Source organism: Astatotilapia calliptera, chromosome 14 (genome assembly GCF_900246225.1).
Source record: "Astatotilapia calliptera chromosome 14, fAstCal1.2, whole genome shotgun sequence".
NCBI lineage: Eukaryota > Metazoa > Chordata > Actinopteri > Cichliformes > Cichlidae > Astatotilapia > Astatotilapia calliptera.
The window spans coordinates 28,035,836-28,056,819 of NC_039315.1; the positions used below are offsets into that span (position 1 = coordinate 28,035,836).

A 20,984-nucleotide genomic window follows, 5' to 3' on the forward strand; every position below is an offset into this window, starting at 1 on the left:
TCTGTTTTTTGTGCGACACAGTAATTTGCAGCATTTATTGAGCTTGATCTTTCATGATACTGGATACAAAAGACCAAAATTTTCAGAACCTTTAAGGTTTGAGAATCAAAGTATTTTTTCTTTGTCAGTCTGATATTTGCATTTTCTTCTTGCTGCTGTTGTGTTCATGGTTTCTCACATCTCTAAACCACTAGAGGGAGAGTGACTGACAATCTTAAAAGAGACTGAAAGCATGCTGATAATTGAGAATTTAATTGTGAAAGCATTAAGCCATCACATTCAACAGACTTCTAAAGTGCTTGTTTGGTTTCTTGTTCTCACTGGATATGTTATGAAGTGACTGGAAATGAAAGTAGCTCTCTTTGAATACAGAAGGACGTGTTGCCTATTTCAATGTGAAAAGAATAACTGAAACCATTCTTTTCAATTCAACAGAAAAGCCTTGGGGGGAAAATTGCATTTGAAATGATACTATGTCTGTTTGAATGGGTTTTATGTCATTACTTGTATTTATGGCATGCTTTGTGACAGCTTCACTAGTATGGCAGCCACAGCGTGGCTGGATTAGCTACTGTTGAAGACAGCATCTTGTCAGACCACGGCCTGTGAAATTAGAAAGCTGCTATTCAGTTTATTGTTAAGCTGGAACTGAAATAACCTCTTTATTATTTTACTTGTTCCAAATGGTAATTATTCCCCAGCTCCTTATCACCATATCATTATCTATACGTGAACTTTCATTAATGTTCCTGTTGCTGCAAAAAATGTCCATAGTGTAACTTCAGTTGACAAAGGTATGGGGGTTGTCTTTACTAACTGTTACTTAGCCCCATTTGGGATTTACATTTATTTATTTATATATTTTTTACAACTCGTTATTTCAGCCTTTTCTTTTATTTGCAAAACAGGCTCCTTACTTTAGAGAGTTATTATTTGACATCAACACTAAACCATATTTAAACTTTTAAACCTACATAACGTGACCGTCGCTACTGCTTATTTTACATGAAGAGGAAAGACACAAAGAATAAAAATCTAATAATAATAATGATGATGGGTTTACGCATCATTTATAGCGCTATACTCAGGTGTTACAGCGGACCGATGTTAGTAAGGTGTGGTACTTTAGCATCTAGCTAGCACCCACACAGTGCGTCAGCTAGCTAGCTAAAGGTACAGCTACTCTATTTTCCAAGGAGAGAGAAAAGTGTGCGATAACTGCACTCAGAGATGGAAAAAGATGTAAGAAAGACAGAATAGAAGACTAATTTTATAGGTAAGGAGTGGCATTTAATAGACTGGTCATTTAAAGCTTACATGAGATATTGTGCTATAATGTTAAGTTGTGGTAAGTTTGTTTTTTCAACTTTGAGACGTCCTGCAAAACAAATTGAAGTATGTTAACTTTGCTTTAGTCACCTGTCGCATGAAAATAGTGGGCAGTTTAATGCAGGCGAAAAGGGTTGGCGTTTGCAGTACTGTGGTGAAATTTACTCCATAAGGGGCAGTAAACCTCAGAGCAGCTGCCTACACACAAAGATCACTCTTGGGTTCCCCCACCTTTAAAATCCCACTTTAACCCCTGACTATATTAATTTTGCTGTGAGACTCTGTCTCCACACCTACAATGTAGGCAAATAGACCTAGATTCTTTTAAGTGTTTTTCTCTGATCGTGGTCTGCATAACAGAGTTCACTCATCAGAATTAGAATGGCCATATTCTAGTCTATTACTACTATTATATTATAATATTAAAATGGCCCAAGGTTAACTTTCCTTAAAAATAGCTGGTAAAAATGTTGTTTAAGTAGCTGCTTTTGATTTTACACTGCTAGTATATTTAACAGCCTGGACCTCTGCAGATCACAAACACACTGCACATTGAAATTGAACTGTTGAAAAACTGAGGGCTTGTAAATTCTGAGAGTGTCAACTCTGGAGTGAGAAGAAAGGGCGTCAGGAAGGACACTCCCTTTGGCCACAACATGAGAGGTTTCGCTGCAGTCTTTCTGCACAACTGTTGGGCTCTTTTTTTCTTTCCTTCAGAGAAGTGTCAATGCTATGTAGTGCAACAAAAATAATCCAGTTTGACTCCTCTGTTGAGCAACTGGCATATTTTCCATTCAACACAGATTCCTCTGATACACTTCTAATAGATTAGAAATAGGAATGACGCAATAGAAATATAGCTTTTTGCAGCGTTAACCTGAAGTTTCCACAATCCACATCAAAATGCTCGATCAACTTATCAACTTTGCTTATTCAGGGACATTTTTGCATGTGTGAGGGTAAACAAAAAAAGGGGGCAGTGCAGGCAGTTATTGCATTTCCTGTTGGACAGCATGTAAGCAAGAATACAACATACATGTGTTTTGGTTGTGGTTACTGAGATAGAGCTCGATGCATGTGTAGCCCTTTACACGTGTGTTTGTGTGGGAAACAAACCAGTGGTTGTGGCCCCTCCTCATTTGGCTCCTCCCCTACCCTGCTGAAATATGTGTACCTGTATCTCTCAGTGTGTCAGATTTGAGCGCGGGTTTGACAGACTGTGAACCGATGTTTCAGGAAAGTTGTTGACGGGTCAAGTGGCAAATTGGACAACAGCAGCTGTGGAGAGGCAGGTGAAAAAGAGCAGGGAGAGAGAAGGGAAGGCAAACAGAGGGGGAGAGGGTGAGAGAGGGAGTGAGACAGAGAGCCTGGGTCAGACAGAGACAGACAAAGTGCAAGTATACAGAGAGTGTGTGTGTATATATATATACACACTCCCATAGAGGAAGACTGTCAGCAGAGCACACAGTTCCCAGAGGAGAGAGGCAAAAGAGACTGCTGAGAAGGTCAGACTGACAAAATGCTGAGGAGGAGAAGTGTGTCATTTGGTGGATTTGGATGGTATGTATGCGTTTTCATTCAATGCTCACGTGTGTTTAGGAAAGTTTGCATTGTGCATGTCCATGCTCATATTTGTGCCCATTTACATGCAGTTCTACACTGTGTTTGAATCATTCCCATTGTGCTTTATAATCAGCTGTAGAGTGTGCCAGTTGTTGTTACTGTACAGTGTGCGAATGGGTGGAGTAGAAATGTAAACTTTTTTTATGAAAAGGAAGGATGGGTGGAGGGCTTAGCCTGCTCCTCTGTGTCACACCTCTAACACTTAGTCCTCTGTTTGTCTGTGTTTGTGCGTGTGTGTGTGTGTGTGTGTGTGTGTGTGTGTGTGTGTGTGTGTGTGTCTGTGTGTGATCATTTACAGTTTCACTCTGTGTTGTCTCTGTTGAGGGAGGGATTATATTCAACAGCCGACTTTGTTTCTGCCTGCTGGCAGTTGTGGTTGTTGTTGCTGCTGTGCTGGTAAAGGGACGCAGCTTGTTCTGGTAATGCTCTCCTACTGTATTGGCAGAGGGAAGTTCCCATGATGCAGCGTTAAAGAAGCTGCCAGCAAGCCCATTTAGCACTGAATGCTGTGACACACTCGGATGGAGTGTTTTTGTGCGTTTGGCTCCCTTGCTGCTAGTCATTCTGACACTGAAGCACATCTTCAGAGCACTTAACCTTCCCAGCTGGGCTGATGCAGCATAGGCCAGACAGGCTGCGATAACCTCGAACAGACAGAGCTGAGGAGCAGCAGCAGCAGCAGCTTTGCGTGCAATATGTTGTGTTTTGCAGAAAAAAAAAGCTGGACAAAAAAAAAAAAAGATTTCAGGTACACTAATTTTTAAAAAGAATGTCACAAGTCAATGGTGATTGCGAGAAAATAGAATTAAGTGGTCAGAAGGTTTAGATAAACCACAACTGCTTTAGTTTTGACTGATAATTGGTTACGGGTCCAAGTGCAATTCAAGTACAGTGCAGTCTCATGTACACTATGATAATTCCTCTGCTAGTTAAAATATCCTCTAATGTCTCTCTGTGATACTTCTCTGTTAGAGATCCAGTCTTTTTAATCCTTGGGAAAAAAAATATTTCCCTAAAAGAAAAGTTGTATCAGCATTTTCTTAAATTCTTAAACCAAACAATAATTCCACGTGTTAAAGCTCATGGAATAATGTCTCTAATTTTCTTCTTTTGAATGCTCAGTGTGAGATGAAGGGATATGTTAAGGGGGATTATTTTTCTTTTCTTTTGGATTGCTGTTAGAAATGTACAAGATTGAGTTTTGTATGCTGCTAAGATTAGGCAGGTGTGACGGGAAAATACACTTCTCACAGGTCTGATGATAATGAACTTGCAGCATCCGGTGAAATTCTTGTACATTGTCAGCTGTAAACAAAGAACATCAGCATATAAGTATTTAGATATTGTACAAATTGATTCTTCCGAGAAGTTGAACCCTCTTCATTTTGGGTGTGAGCTTAAATGTAACCGCATCCAGATGCAAACTGACAACATACTACTGTAAAGTTCCTTAAAATGCTGTTTACAGTGTTTTGCTTTTGAGCAGTTTCAAAATCTTAGTCACATTAGGTTTACCTTCTATCTGTAGTATTTAATTATCAGTTCATCTAGTCACAAATTTGAACATTTTTTGGTTCATCACAGGCGCAGATATGGATAAATGGAAGCTGTTTGAACATCTGCTAATCGGCACATTAGTAAATGTAAAATCAAATGTAGAGGTGAGGAGGACGCTGAGCTTACTGTTACCAAACAATGGTGACCATCTGTGACTTTCTTTGGATAAGAAAAATGTACTCACTGGCCACTTTGTTAGGTACACATATTCAACTGCTTGTTAGCATAAATAGCTAAGCAGCCAATCCCATGGCAGTAACTAAGTGCGTTTAGACATGTATACGTGGACATGATGATTGAGCATCAGAATGAGGAGGGTGAGGTGATTTAAGTCAGTTCTATGGGCCTTGCTAATGTAAAGTTCACAGGAGATTGGTCAAATTGCTTTAAGCTAATAGGAATGCAACAATCACTCAAATAACTACTATTAACAAACATAGTATGCAGAAGAGCATACTTCGCTCAGGCTCACTAAAACGGGATGATGTAAGATTGGAAAAAAAAAACAATCGATCTAATGATTATTTTTTGTGGATGCAGGGTCTGAATTTTTCCTAAACAACATGAAAGCATGGATCACTCCTGCCTTGTATCAGCATATAAGCCTGGTAGTGGCGCTGTAACAGTGTGGGGGATATATTCTTGCCACACTTTGATCCTCTTAGTACCATCTGTGCATGCAACAGCCTACCTGAGTAGCCTGAGCAGCCTACCTGCTGACCTTTATGACCACAGTGTACCCACTGTATCTTCTGTTGGCTATTTCCAGCAGAATAACACACTATGTCACAAAACTCAAACTGTATCAAACCGGTTTCTTGAACATGAGAATACTCACTGTACTCAAATGACCTCCACAGTCACCAGATCTCAATCCGAGCTCAATGGAGCATTTTTGGAATGTGGTGCAACAAGAGATTCACATCATGGATGTGTAGCTAGCAAATCTGCAGCAACTGTGTGATGATGTCATGTCTGTATGGACCAAAAATTGTGACGGGTGTTTCAAGCACCTTGTTAAATATGTACCACAAAAAGAAATTCTGGAGGCCAGAGGAGGTCTAAACCCAACGCTAGCAAGCTACACCTAATAAAGTGGCTGGTGAGCATATATAGTGGTCTGGTGATGAGATTTTGCTCTCATAATATGTTTTAACAAACATATATTATCATTTCCCCTTACCTGTAATAAATTGTATGATTTGGTGGATTATTGAGCCATAATATAGATGGTGTGTATTTTCAGCTGCTGCTCTGTTACAGTATGACTGAGGGTAATTCATCTGTCACAGCACAGTCATAAAGTCCAATAGTTGTTTTAGGAACATGATGAACTAACTGCAGCTAAATAAGAAGCTTTCTGTTCTGACATTTGAATATCAGCTTTTTTGTTGCATGACGGTGAAACATCACAAGAGCTTACAGTATTTATCTCTGATCTGATGCTGCTGTAATGCTGCACTGTTATTGATATCAAATAAGTGGTAAAACATTCAAATGATATTTAAAATGTCTCTGCTAGGCACTGCGTAGATTGCGGTAAGGCATGCATTTGCTGATAAGAACACACAAAATAAACCTTAAGTTAAGACTCTTGACATATTTATAGTTTCCTTTATGGAAAAGCCTCAAATGACTCGCACGAGAACAGCAGCACCAAAAATGAAATGTTGTGAATTGTTTGTAGTGTGGCCAGTGTGCAGTGAAGCACTGAGACGTCGATCAGTTTGCAGAGAGGTAACTTCGTTAAACGAGGCTGTCTGTCATAGGCTCTGGTCTATGCCAGTTGCTTACACTCACACTGCCGCAGCTATTAAGGCAAATAGAAGCAACCACAATTTTAATGACCCTTTCTTTTTTTAAAGCCACAGAAGCACAGGGGCCCCGTGGAGACATAAATCTCACTCCTAACCGTCTTTATCTGCCTGCCTTCCTGTGCTTATGTCCTTAGTAAATTAGGAGCAATTAGACTAAAGAATTGAATTGCTGCTTGGAGCAATTTGTATCAGAGACATGATCAATAATAATTTCCTCTTTATGTGTGTGTCTGCCTTCTCTTGCTTCTTTTCCAGGATTGACAAGTCCACTCTGTCTGCACTGAAAGCACGGTAAGTGTTTTTTTGTTGTTGTTCTTGTTATTTTTAGAGGTTTTAGAGGGAGGATGACATAAAGCAAAGGGCCTGGGCCGCTCTGGTGTGGTCTATTCCTTTGACAGCCTACATGAGCACTCTGGGTCATTTTGGAAATCTTATTCTCTCTTCTGAACCCAATCGCCCAATCACCACAACTTCCAGATAATATTCAGAAATGTGTCCGTCAAGCACAAAGCCATGTTTTCTGCAAACACGCTGAGACTGAGCTGAAGACCTTTAAAACATTGGATAAACATATTGTCCATCACACTGATGGACTTTAAAGTCTCAGCAGAGCTATGAATCTTTTTTTTAGACACATAAAAATTCAGTATACACCTCTTTACACAAATCTCCAACTCCCGGTCCGAGTGACAGATTTTCTAAATTGATTCCTGTCATTCACTCTCATTTACTTTCTCTTCACTGCCAGCTTGCACATGTTGGCAGGTCATACCCGTACAAGGAGGAAGTTTCTCATGCAGATACCTGTACTGCCAAGTACTCGAGTGAGTTCTAGGTAAATTCTGTGGTTGCACTGTGGCTCCCAGGTGTGACTGCAGTTTTTGAATACTATGTACTGGCATAAGCAGCGTACTCTGGGTTTTTCCATAAGGGTTTGTTTGGGCTGTACGATCTAAAAATAAGTAATTAAATCCAGCTTATAGCTCATTGCACAACGAATACAGACATTTGAGACACATGCTAGAATTATTAAAGGCATTATATTAACCTTTATTAAAGCCTTTAAGATAAATTTAAGATGTATTAAGGTTTTTTGAGATTCTTCAAGCACACTGGTGAAGGATGATACTAGGAAGAACCACTGCCTTTAAGAGGCATGGTAATTAATTGGCTGCCACCATCGTCCATCTACTGAGGGACTGAGATGTTCTCTGTGTGGATTTGGATTGCTGAATGTGGGTTGTAGCATTTAAATGTGGTCTAAATCTCACCAGGTGCATGAAATTTCTTTGCATGTACTGTAACAGACCTTTATTTTTCTCTAACAAGGACCTATCATGCAGCTCTCTGACCATTTGCTTTGTTTTTGTGTGGCTGAGTTGAGCTAAGATGGTGTTGTTAACTCTTAGATTGGATGTCTTAATTTTATTAATAAGAACTGACAGCATTCAACAAACAGTTATTAATTCCGGTTCATGTTTCACACCTCTGCAAGGAGAAGACAGAAGCTGTCTCCTGTGGATTTAAATGTGGGCAGTGACTTTGCAAATTTAGAGGAACAATGTTGTGAAAATTACACAGTGCTGTGAACTTTTGAGGTGTAGAATTACTGCTTCTGCTTTTACCTTTTTTCATTCGGGGCATGGGCAGAGAATGTGATGATGTGAATGCCATTTGCACAGTTGTGTACTTTATTCATGTGGCAATCTTTGAGGGTATGTGAAGCTTCTCTGTGTTGAAACAAACCACCGGCAAGCCTTGCTACAGGAAGTTGCCTTAGTGAGGACAGATGATGGGTTTTTGTGTGTGTCAACTCTATCTTTATCTATACCCCAAAGCCATCATATTTAAGCACATACACCATTTCTCTTTACCAAAGGAACCACACACTCTACTTTTCTTACCAACGTCTCTCTCTTTTCTCCATAGGTGCCGTGATGGCACCATCTGTTTAATCATGCCAGATGGATAGCCTTAGAGAACTGAGCATATTTTAGATATCTAAGCATGACTTTTGTTATTCTTGGTGGTGGCCAGACCTTGTCTGCATAGTCAGACATGACAAAATAAAACCCCTCCATGTCATGCTAATGATTCTGCATCTTCAAAGAAAAACGAACAAAGCATGTTGGAATCGCAGAATCGAGGATTAGAAGTTTGGATTTAACAAAATATCTGCAACACGCTGATTTGAACTGGAAACAAGTAGCCTGATAGCAGTGGCACATAGATATTTTTTCTATTCATGTTTTTCTCTGTTTTACAAACCCGAGTTCTGGGTTTATATGAACTTATGTGAAAAAAATTATTATTAGGATGCATTATAAGAATGGTTTGCATGAACAGTACTTGAAATGGTGGAATAGGGCTCCAGATGCTGCTATGGTAAAACCTTAATCATTTTGTTGTTCTAAACAGGAAAGTGAAAGCAGGTTAGCGCGTAACATGTAAAGTAGGGCTCCTCTTTTATCTGTTCTCTCACATACAAACAGCTGTGCACACTTTCAGTGTCTCCTGCATGGCCAGGTGTCATTAGATCATCTACTCTGTAGTGGGTCTGAATATCAATGAGTGAGTCGTGACTTCTGCTGGAGCTCCTGGTCTGCCCGAATGATGAATAAAACCAACCTGTGTGCGTGTGTGTTTGATCCAGGCGTTAGATGTAAGAAAACAGTGCAGAAGCAGGAACTGTAGGACTGGAAATAAAGGAGAAGACAGTCTGTACAAAAGACATTATGCAGTATCTCGATGATTTGTTGATGGGGACGGAGGTGTAGATGAATTGATGCAAGTGAGTTCATTACTCATGTGATCCTGGTGAATCATATCATTACAGGTCACAAGAAATGTGAGAGTTACTAGCATCCATCTACCTATTATCTTCCACTTATTCAATGCAGGTTGCCGGGCAGGGCTGGACATTATCCCAGCTGTCATAGGGCAAACGATGGGGTGCTGCCTCGACAGGTCACCAGGTCTGATCCACTGTTGCTGTTTTAATGCAAACAGCATCTTCCTGAAATTCCCCTTTAATTTATACTTTGAGGACGTGGACATTATTCATACATTGAATTCCTAATTCATGACTTTCAGGATATTCCTGAAAGTTGGTTTGCAAAACTTCTGTAATTAAAAAAATGAAAATGAAAAACCAAACCACATGCAGCGATATACAGTACAGGAGAGTAAAGCCACAAGGGGGGAGGAGAGAAAACAAGAGAATGGAGGCCAAAGGAGCAAAAACATCAGTTGGATTGCACACTTCAAAGTTTGCAGCAGGTGTGAGGGCTTTATTTTGTTCTCCTCTCCCCTTTCCGTCCCGTCTGCCCTTGGTTCAGAGTGTGCTATTTATTCCTCTGTTGCTCAAGCTCTTTCTCCCCATGTCTCATCTCTCCTCTGTCATTAATCCCGGTCTCCCTCTGCCTCTTCTTTGCTCACGGATGCTACAAAGGATCTCTCCTCCTTCACCGTACAGCCGTCACCTCATTAATACCTGTATAATCAAGCCAGTGTTTGTGTGTGCGTGTGTGTGCACACATGTGCGTGTGTGTGTGTGTGTGAGGGAGAGCAAACACATGCATCTGTTTTGTCTTCAAGTGGTGCTGAGGGTGAGTGAATATCACAAGTGGACAAACAGGGATAATAGAGGAGAGAGAGGACGAAAAGGGGGCAAGGTTGCACCTGATCGGCTTCTTAATACTGTGTGACGATGCCGCGCAAGCTGTGGTGAGTAAGCAGTCTTTTTCTCTCGTGGGTCTATTTTTCCTTATTACATTCTTAAATCAGATTTTTTTTCTTATATTAGCTCGCACTTTGTTGCGTAACACCTGAGATCTTATGACACCAGTGGAGTAGTTTCTCCTCCTTCCGAGAAGTTATTAAAGTCTGAAAAGCAGATTTCTGATTCGATTGCTATGAATAAGTTCATATTGCTTTTTTTGTCCGCTTAAGGTGCTCTGAGGTATCTGTTGGCCTAGTGAGAGCATCTCTCTTGTGTTGTCAGAGTATCTAATGGGGATCTAAACAGGAAATAGTGCACACACGGTGAAAACAAGCAGCTCTTGCCGTGTCTGCGAGTCTACTCAACTTCACATGGGTTGAAGTAAAGTAGCGTGGACTGCACTGAATCTAGTTTAAAGGGGAAGTTGATAAAAGCAGCACAGATCAGAGTGTATTGGAGCAGACTGTAATAAAACAGTGTCACTTCAGGATATTTGACGCAGCAGTCATAGAGCTGTTCATCGCATGATACGGATCAGATGATTGCTTTGGTCTGCATGAGGTGGATACCCAGGATGTGAAATCAGTCTAAAGGATTGATCTTTCTGTGTCTATTAGTGAAGCTCTGTGTCACAGTCATGGCTCCCGGCTTTCTCTTGTAAGACGCTTCAGCAACAGACGCTTCCACAGTGCAGTAAACCAAAACAAATGACTTGGATATCTTGTTTAACGTGGTTAACCACAGATTGTTTTATTGGCTTGTTTTGTTTTTTTCCTTAACAGCCGGCTGTCTGCTCGGCTTCTACTGTTGTTAGCATGCATGCGTGTGTTTGCGCAGAGGTCACAGCCACTTGCTGCTAATTATACATTGTTATATGTTATTTCCATTCATTCTCTGCTCCGTCTAAGTGGAGCAGCTGCTTGAATCCGAAAGCGCCTCCCAGCTCAGATGGATGGCTTATAGTGGATGGGATATGGATAAAGCTGTGATGTTCTCCAAGACTGTAACTAAACTGCACTTGTACATTTTTTAATATAATGTAGTTATTTTGCAAATATGAAAAAAGTTTACTTTATTGTCCACCCGGATTATTGTCCAGACTGAGAGGCAGTTTTAGTGGCACAATGAAGGCCGACGGGCTCAAGAGAGAAGAGGAAATATGAAAGAGGTCTTTTCAAAAGAGGGGACACGATAAAATGAAAAAAGCCCCTTCCCTTGTCGTTGTCTAACCTAGTTTTTTGGGGCCAGGTGTAAATGTTATCTGGTGGCCAGCATCATGGAAAAGAGCAAATGGGCGGCTGCTGCCGCTGCTGCTATTTCTGGAGCCTGGCATTTAATCTATCTCTCGGTGTACCTTCTATATTGCGGGGAACGACGGCGAGTTGTAGCTATCGAACAAACAGGAGACTGAATGTCCGCTGGTATTATATTTACTTTAGGTGACGGCTTATTAAAGCTCGAGGCTTTGCTCGGCAGCACGAAGAGAAGAAGCAGTGATTAGTCACAGGGAGGCTGTATACAGCCTTAATGAGCTGTCAACTTTATTGTGTTTTTCCTTATTGGAAGTCCTTGTTGATGCAGTGTACACAGATACAGTCTGCTACATAATTTAATATAAGCCTGCAATCACTGGCAGGGGGGGGAAAAGCAAAGAGCACGAATGAAGGACAGAAGTTCACTCAGTTAATATCTAATGCACAGCTGCCCACAGTGACTGTGACCTTCAGCTGGGGTTAATCTGGGAACCAGAGTTCAATATACGCAAGCTGACTGAGGTCAGGTGGTTCAGTTTCAGTTCGCTTCTTTTGGCAGCGCAGCTTCGGGCCTTGCCTGTGTGTTTTGTTTCCCTCTGCCTCAGACCGTGTGAAAAAAGGTTAGAGAAAGCAACCACACAGTTGCGGATGCGTTAGCAGCAGTATGATGTGGGAAGTGGTCGGACTCCACCCGTTCTCGTGCACTCAACAAAGGATGTCGCACTTCCTCTCATATCACACCTCCGGTTTCAGTGAAGCTACGCCATACGAAACCATTTACACGCTTTTTATGTGTGCCATCTAATTTTTCTAATGAAAATAACTGACAGCATCCACTTCTATTAAAAATCATTTAGATTTGATTGTTAAAAGTTTTGCTTGGCGTCCTACTCTTTTATATACTTACCCACCTATTTAGAGCTCTTGATATCTTTGTGCAGAAATGTGGACCAAGATTCATTCTCTCCTGTGGCCACAAGAGGGAGCCGAGTCCATGTGATTGTCACAAACTGACTCCTACAGCAGTGAGCAAAAATCTGTGCACTGCAATGAAAGCAGCTGAAGTGAAGTAAAAGATCCACTGGGTGGAACAGTTTCTCTATTAGATCAGTGCCGATGGCCGTCCCACCTGTTAACGTGTACCTGTTGAAAGTACTACTCAAAATGATATAAGAATAAATTATGTAGGTAAACCAATAAAGGCAATGCAAGCTAACCCACTAAAGTCATACTTAACAAATTGGTGTTTTTATTTTGCTTCTGCTTAAATATTTAGACGTATAAATTTATGTAACACATTATCAACATTAAAAAGGCACAATTCTGCATGATGGTCTCATCAGTTAAATTTCTCCTGATATAAACATGAAGTCCAGCAGGCTCATATCTGTACCACTGCAAGACAAAACCACAGCCATATTGTCTTCAACAGCCTATAGGGAGCCGTGGCTGTTGCCATGGCAGCAAGAACTGATGATCAGCTGATGGTCCAGCATGGCTCATTACCATGGTGACGAGCCTGGGTTGTCTCACCTTGCGACCGGACTTCATCGGCAACACATAAGAATACAACCTGCAGAAAGATGCCGTGACTTGTAATACGAGCGATCACCTACACTCGAAGTTTTGTTTTATTCATGAATTTGCTTATTGTTATTAAAAGTTAATAAAATGCTGGAGGTTTATGTATATTTCCAGTCCCATGGCATATTGTATTCGAGTCACCTCAATACATATGTTTTTTTTTGTTACAATAGACACTTTTTGATTTTTAAATGATGTAAAAAAGTACAAGTAATCTGTATATGAAACATCTTGTGTTTTACTGACCCAATGTCCTATTTTAGTTTTTTCTTCCCAAGCTCTAGTTTCCTTATATTTACACTTAATCTGCATTTGCTAAAATAAGCGCTTCATCACATTCGCCTGCTGTCTTACACATGGTTTAAGGCGGTATCAGTGAGAAACGATACACACAGTGAACATATGGAAACAGGACGTGTTAGCTGCTCTTAGCTACAGCAGCAGCAGGGAGGGGAGTAGTGTGGGTTCCCTGAAACACAATCACACCCCTGTGTAGTAGTACTGAGTTACTCTCAAAGTGGTCAACACTAGACTGCACCTCTGAGACGATCATTAAATCACCAGAGCGGCATTCATCAGATGTTGCGTTTCTGGTTACTGGGGCAATCTAAGTCAAGCACTTAGTCCCCTTTAAGTTCTTTATTAAGTCACCAGCAACAGAACTCTCTCTCTCTCTCTCTGACTCTGTTACATCACCCTTCACTATATTTACCAGCTGATTGCTGGATGTTTTTTTCTCCTTCCTGCTGTTAAGTGCCAGGTTTTAAGTATTCTAAGAACAGTGAGAGGGAACTATTAAGAAATCAGCAAAAAATGAAGAAACCAAAGCTGAAATATTTGTAAATTGTGGGGATATGTACAGTACATATAGCCATGTGAGCTATTCTTAATCCCAATGAGCTGGTCATGTTATAGCATATTTACATACACTAATCATAACTACACAAAAAACATAGCCAACTTCTTTCTGTTTGTTCTTCGTGTGCTCTTGTTTTACTTTCTATAATGGCTGACAGCAAATGAAACTCTAGCCTGAAGGCTTTACTGACACAGGTTTTCTTTTGATTATTAACAAGCAAGGAGTAAAAACAAATTGCTGTCTGCTTGTTTTCCTCTGTCCTCTCTCGCTGTCTCTTAAATGTTTTGTCACCGCATGTGCTCTGCTGCTTGTTAAAGCGACAGTTTTGTTACTCTAAAGTCCCCCAGACAGCCAGCTGCCTCTTTGCTTTTGACAAATATTTACTTCTTGCCTTCTCCCTGATAGTACACGCGCGCGCGCACACACACACACACACACACACACACACACACACACACACACACACACACACACACACACACACACACACACACAAAGTAGCTGATAGCGCACCATCTGGCCTGAGTGCGGGCTGTTAAGGGCTCATAAAAGTAGACCCTCACCTATTTAGAGCCATAAGGGCTCCCCGGGCAGGTACACAGCACACACACAGACACACACGCGCACATACACACACACATTTCTTCTGCATACATGTGCCCACGCACATTCACATTCAATATTCACATCCACTGGGGATGTAGGAGGTGAGACAGGTAGGAGGTGAGAGCATCAAAGGATGTACCTGGTCCTGTTCTGAGAATGTCTTCATAACTACTGGCCTCGCTGACTTGCTTTGAGGATAAACAGAGATTGATTCAGCAAACTTCCAAACTGACCTTACAGTTACATCTGAGTCAGTCCTGATACAGATGCACAGCTGCTAGCTTTGTGCGTGCTTGTTTTTTTCATCACATGAAAGTGACTTAAAATTATCACTAATTATGTAATGTGAGGCTCATACCTCATTTTTACCTCACAACCAGTGGTTGTCAGATGACTTTAGAGCGGTCTCTAGGCCTGTGTATCTTAATCTTACAAGATTTTACCAACAAGTTTGCGTTATGTTGTTAGCAGTGACATTAAGAGATGTTTCTTCATTCAGAGTAAAATGAGATCTTTGAGCAATATTGAGAGATTTGTTACACAACAAGAATTAATGTTTAGAGAAAAACTAACACATATGTGACTTTGGTAGTTTTTCGCAACCAAAAATTGCTAGCCAAAAAACTCAGACTGCTCTAAACGAACAGTTTCAGACAGTTTTTCCTATTCTTTGTTATAATATAGTAGTTATTTGCTTTTTTGCAAATGACAACCCCTCCCTTATTTAGGTCTCTTCCTGTTAGTTGGGAGTTCTTCTTTCCCACTGTTGCCAAGTGTTGCTCATCGTAAGAAAGTCGATTAAAAGGCGGTTGCCTTAAACCAGCGTTTCCCAACCTTTTGAACCACGGCACATTATTCATATAAGAACAATCACACGACACACCACCAAACAAAAATGTCACAAAAACCATATTGATAATTTTTCCCCGCACACCAGCTATAGCAGAATTGGCTCGGTTTGTCCCCAGTATACCCTTTTTCCTTTCTCCTGACCACTGCTCATGCTAGGGCCTTCATCTGGGTCGGAATTTTCTCCAGGACCCAGGTCAGATTGATTACATTTTGTTTTCAAATATCTATCTATTGCTGTTACGCACTGCATCGTCCCAGAGCATGAGTATTGTGTATTTTATTCTTCATCTTCTCTTTTACTGGCAGTTGGCAACCCATTTAATTAGAGCAGGTAGTTCTACTCCCCTCTAGTGGAAGAGAAGGTAATTGTTCTGCCCGTTACTCACTTACTCGCTCAGAGTACTAATCAGGTGGAACCAGCTAATCTTCCACGGCACACCTGATCATTTCTCACAGCACACCTATGTGCCTTAAACAGAGAAAGTTAGATACAGCAAGGGGCTTCACCAAGACCCAGTGCAAGCTAAATATACAATATACTCCATGTAAGTACTGTAAGTACTACTTTAAGTATGTTAGGAAAAAGTGACCTGCTGTAAATCAAATAATTTGAATAGTCGTTAATAACATACATTTTTGAGGAAACCAATAAAAACTTACAAGAATATGTCCACATTTTTAAGTGATAGGTGTTGGTATGTGTTATGTACTCTCTCGCTCTGTCTTGTTTCTCCAGGAGTCATTGGCTGGCACCGTTGCCATTAGAAACAAACTCAGAATAATTTTTTTTCTTTTTTAGGATTTTGTCTGTTGTCGATTTTTGTACACAAACACTTAAGACCTACATACTGGCAAATTACAGTCCATCTCCTCAGTCTTTCAAAGCAAGCAGAGTGATGCTGTGGAAAGCGTAGAAAATGAAAAAGGGAATAAGCGAAAGGATGGAGATGGACTTTGGGTTGTCTGGAGGAGTGAAAGATGGATCAAGGGCGATAAAGAGAGCAAGGAGACAATAATAGAGCAGGGGAGACAGATCCTTTCTGAGACCGAACAAATAGAAAAGAGAGGAGAAAGTTCGACCTTCCTTCCTTCCTTCCTTCCTTCCTTCCTTCATTTCTGGCACAGCTGTCCACCCTGCATAGAGGAGATGCTCTTAACATCTGAACGAGTAAAGACTGAAGAGAAAAGTAATAAGAACTGAAGGATGGAGGGACTGAAAAACAAGATAGCTTCTCTCTCGGGAACAATGAGCTGTGAACAGTGAAAAAGGAAAGCGCAGAAATAACAAAGAGGAAAAAATGAAGGAGCAGTGGGGCTGTGAAAGATCCAGTTTTTTCCCCTCTCTGTCTCCTAAAGTTCGACCTCTGTTAGTAAAAGTCTGTGTGCGAGAAGCTGCACGTGTCAGTTGCTTCTCTCTGCCCCTGTGAGGTCATCCGCGAGCGTCCATATGAAAGCTCTTGACAGATGGTTCAGCGCTTGGGCGCTGATGTTCATGTGATTCAGAAGCTTATTTAGAGGATTTAGTGAAACTGTTAACTTTTTATTTTTCAGTGTAAGACCATCTCTTAATCTTCCATGAGTATCAGTGACTCATCATGGTGGCTCAGCGTGAGGTTTGCATATTCTCTCTTTCCTTCTGCGGGTTTCCTCTGGGAGCTCAGGTTTTTAGCACCAAATAGGGGAGGTTATGTTCTCCTTTCAAATGCCCTTCACCAAGCCACTGGCTTTTATTCAGCTCTACGTTTTATATGCAGACGCATAAAAAACGAGCACACCCAACTTCCCTCCAACCGTGTCCATTTTGTACATACATCAGAGGCAGGGAACACGACCCTGTCAGAGCCGAGCTCAAATGCAATTGTCTTTCAAAGGAATAATTCATCTCCATATGAGCAACCTGCTGATACCCTCAGCTTAGCCTTGCTTGTTCGGCCCACACATTGTTAGGTAATGGCTTGTGTTGATAGATCTTTGCAATTTACCTCAGGTCACTACAAAATCACATCACGTGCACCAAGTGACAGCTATTTGTGCAACATGACTGGGAGAAAACATTTAAAGCAAGCAGATGGTGAAACCATTAAAACGGTTTATCAAGTCTTACCCTCTTTTGTTACTGTGCTATATCGATCCCGTTTTCTATTCTCACATGGTAATAATAATAATCCTATTTTTGAAATAATAGATTCTTGTAGCTGTTGTAGCTGCAGCAAAATGTCAGTAGACTATGCCTCTATTGACAAATGCTATTAATAGTGAGGTATAAAGCAGTTCTTTTCAGGATGGAAAAGCTAGAATCAGTGCAATTATGGAACGCCAGGACTGCCATAATGAATTAATTAAATACACCATTAAATAATTAATTAAATGTGGCAATAATTAATTAAAATTGGAATTAATTAATTAAATAAATAGTTATGACACATGTAATTAATTAATTATTGACACATTTAATTAATTATTTATGTATTTCACATTTTAATTAATTATTGACACATTTAAGTAATTAATTATTGACACATTTAATTAATTATTTAATGATATATTTATTTATTTCATTTTGGCAGTCCTAACGCCTGGCTCTCATCATGAAATAATTTTATCTGTCAGCCTCACCCATCAAACTCAGAGGGCGGGGTTAACGCTGATCGAGTCAAAACCATTGCTTTGGCCTGGTGGCCATTGTTTCTAGCACACAACAACCGGCATGTTGAAACTAACAGAACTGAGCTTTGAAAAACCCTGTTTGTGTGTCACCAAATACCGTTTTAATATTTTTTTAGCCGAGAATGTAGTGGTTTAATCTTCATGTGTCTGGTCGGTTTGTCAAGATACAGCCTCTTTGCAAAAGTGTTTCGATGATTTCGGAGATGTCTGCCCAGTCTCACGGCAAAGCGTGGGATAGACCCGCTCGCCTCGCAAGCAATCCCACCGACAAAGCGCAGGCCCCGGTACACAGCTGTAGTAACCCCCGCTGACTTCTTTTACTGAGGTTATATTTATCGATGTTTTATTTCCTGATGTTCTTATGTGTCCTACGTGTTTCAGTCGCCAATTCTGAATTATAACTAACATTAAAAACATGTTTAAGGAGGAGAGAGCAAATAAATCTGTTTAACATCTGATCTTTGGGTTTTTGTTCAGTAATCAGCATGACCTGTGTATAAACACATAAAAGAGATAACGTTGGTGTTTCCGTCATGTAGTAACTGCTGGCTTTAACTGTACAAAGGTTGTTCGACACTATGAAACACATACAGACTTCATGATGTTCGGCTAATATTTTTATTGTGAATATTAATCATGCTGACCTCGCTCTGTACACCACGCAGCGAGGTCAGCATATCCACGATATCCTCAGCTCCATGAGTTAACACAAAGTTTCCCAGCTGACTAACTGCCAACTATTCCAGAGACGTGAAAATATACAGCATAAAGAAAAGTGTAAGAGACTCAGCAGCAGATTAGAATAACAGTTATACATTTAATAAATCACCAAATGAATCCAAGAAACGAGCAAACCTGTTCCGACAATTTGAATTTGTATTCCCTCAGCTGCAGACTCGCTGCTGTTTAAATGTTTGAAAAGGAAGATTAGATATAAAAAACGTCAAACATAGACTCAGTCTGCCTTCACATTTGATATGAGGCCAGCACGTATAGTGGCCTCAGCAGGCTATTACTGAAATACACGTGCTATATCATAAACTATGATATAAACAGGGAGGTCCTATTAACATGTTTAGTTTTAAAGGACACCTTCCTGCCTTTAGTCTCATTCATGAGCAGTATTAGTTTTCTTCTAACATCCAGAAGTCTGCACAATGTGTTTCATAGTTTGTAACAAGCCTTTGACAGGTAAACATAACATGACCGAAAAAGAAAAAAAAAAGAAAAAAAAAAAGAGAGAGAGTGTTGACATAAGAAGAGAAAATTCTCTCAATTATGGAGACAGACAAATGGTTCATTTATGTTTGATGTGTGTTTATTCCTCCCTAAATATCGTCGGTGAAGTTTGCCATGCACGTCAGATTTTCCTGCGCATTTTTATACCTCTGCCAACAGAGAGAGAGAAAAAAAAAAAAAAAAAAAAAAATCACATTCTAACAGACAGCTGGTGCTTAGAATACAGTTGAATAACTATTAAAAAACAGATATTTAGATGATAGTTCAGTCTAACACATGTGCCAGTGAACCATTAAACGTCTGTGAAACTATGCAGTTATGAAACGTAACTTTAACCTCAGCCAAACCGATTTGCTCAGTTGTAAATAAAACAGCGAAGTAAACGTGACCCGACAGAGAGAACCTGAGTGAATGAAGTCCAGCGTTTAACCACTGAGAGCTAAAACTCAGCTGAGGTTTGAAAGCTGTGTGCCGGTGATTGGACATCAGCCGCTGATAAAGCTGTTCGCCTATAAAGTGCTGTGGCATGAATAAGGCACGGCGGGACCACGGAGCGACGTTCAGAGCCAACTTTATTTGATTCACGTCACACCACCACCAACCCCTGAGTCCGTGTTTTAACACGGCGGGCGTGATTGCGGATGCCGTGCAGGTGCGTCCGCACGGCCCCGCAGACCACGCCCCACCACATACCCCCATCGCCCGATTGAGGCCGGGGAGCAATCTGGCCGAACTGGGGCGAGACTCGGCCCCTACACATCGGCGCCCCAGCCCCTGACCAAGCGACGGGGACGCGTCCGTTCTGGTGGCCGCCCGCGCATCCAGCGGCAACGGCGAAGCTGGTCCGGAGGTCGGCCGCGTAGCAAGCGGACACGGCCCCACAGGCATGGCCGTGCGCTCCTGCACACAGGCGGCTGGGCAGACGTCAGGCGCGCAGAATCGACTGGTGGCAGCGAGGCTGGACTAGCCAGCCCGCCGATCCCCGGCCTAGCGGGGCTGTCCCGCTCCTCTGCCTCCAACTCCGGCTGCACAGGCTGCCCTGGAGCAGGGACCTCCGTCTCCCCGCACAGCTGCTCCGCCACCGCCTCCGCCACTCCCGTTTGGAGCGGCTCCCCGCACTGCGCCTCCGCCCCCAGCAGGCACAGCCCCTCGCCCACCTCTGGGTGGAGCGACTCCTCTGCCTCCGGCAGGTGTAGACCCTCGCCCGCCTCGTCCTCGGCCTCCGATTGGAGCGGCTCCTCCACCGCTCCCGGCAGGAGCAGCCCTTCACCCGGCTGCTCCTCCTCCTCCGGCAGGCTCGGACCCCCGCGTGGCTCGTCCACCACCTCCGGCTGCCGAGGTGACCCACACGGCTCCTCCACCGCTTCACTGTCCTCGGGACACACTTGTGGGGGTGGCGCCCAGGCCCAGAGTAGCGCTGCCAGCTCTGCCATCTTCCCCAGGTGGCGTTCGCTCTCCTTCCGCAGCTCTTCCTGTTGGCGACGCACCTCCGCCGCCTGCTTCCGCTGGGTGGCCGCTATTTCGGCCACCCTCTCGGCCAGCTCTTTCCTTTCCTGGCTCTGATAGGTACCCGCCATGCCGCCTCCTGGGTTTCGGCACCAATGTGGCATGAATAAGGCACGGCGGGACCACGGAGCGACGTTCAGAGCCAACTTTATTTGATTCACGTCACACCACACCACCACCAACCCCTGAGTCCCCGTCTTTTAACACGGCGGGCGTGATTGCGGATGCCGTGCAGGTGCGTCCGCACGGCCCCGCAGACCACGCCCCACCACAAGTGCTCTGTAAGGAAACGAGCTCCAGCAGCTCTGCGCTCGGGGAAAACACTATATTTACTTATCTTGTGCAGAAAAATGCGCTGACATTGCGTTATA

General features: G+C 42.1%; 1 protein-coding gene across 4 annotated transcripts in view; it reads left to right on the forward strand.

Moving 5' to 3' along the window:
* Positions 1-20,984, forward strand: part of rap1gap2a (RAP1 GTPase activating protein 2a) — a 103,191-nt gene that overhangs the window by 10,369 nt on the left and 71,838 nt on the right. For 3 of the 4 annotated variants that reach the window (XM_026191323.1, XM_026191325.1, XM_026191330.1), the window contains exon 2: positions 6,582-6,617. In XM_026191323.1, coding sequence (XP_026047108.1) covers positions 6,582-6,617 — 36 coding nt within the window. Of the gene's footprint in view, positions 1-2,716; positions 2,890-6,581; positions 6,618-20,984 lie in introns of those variants that run through there. The other variant, XM_026191326.1, reaches the window with a different exon arrangement.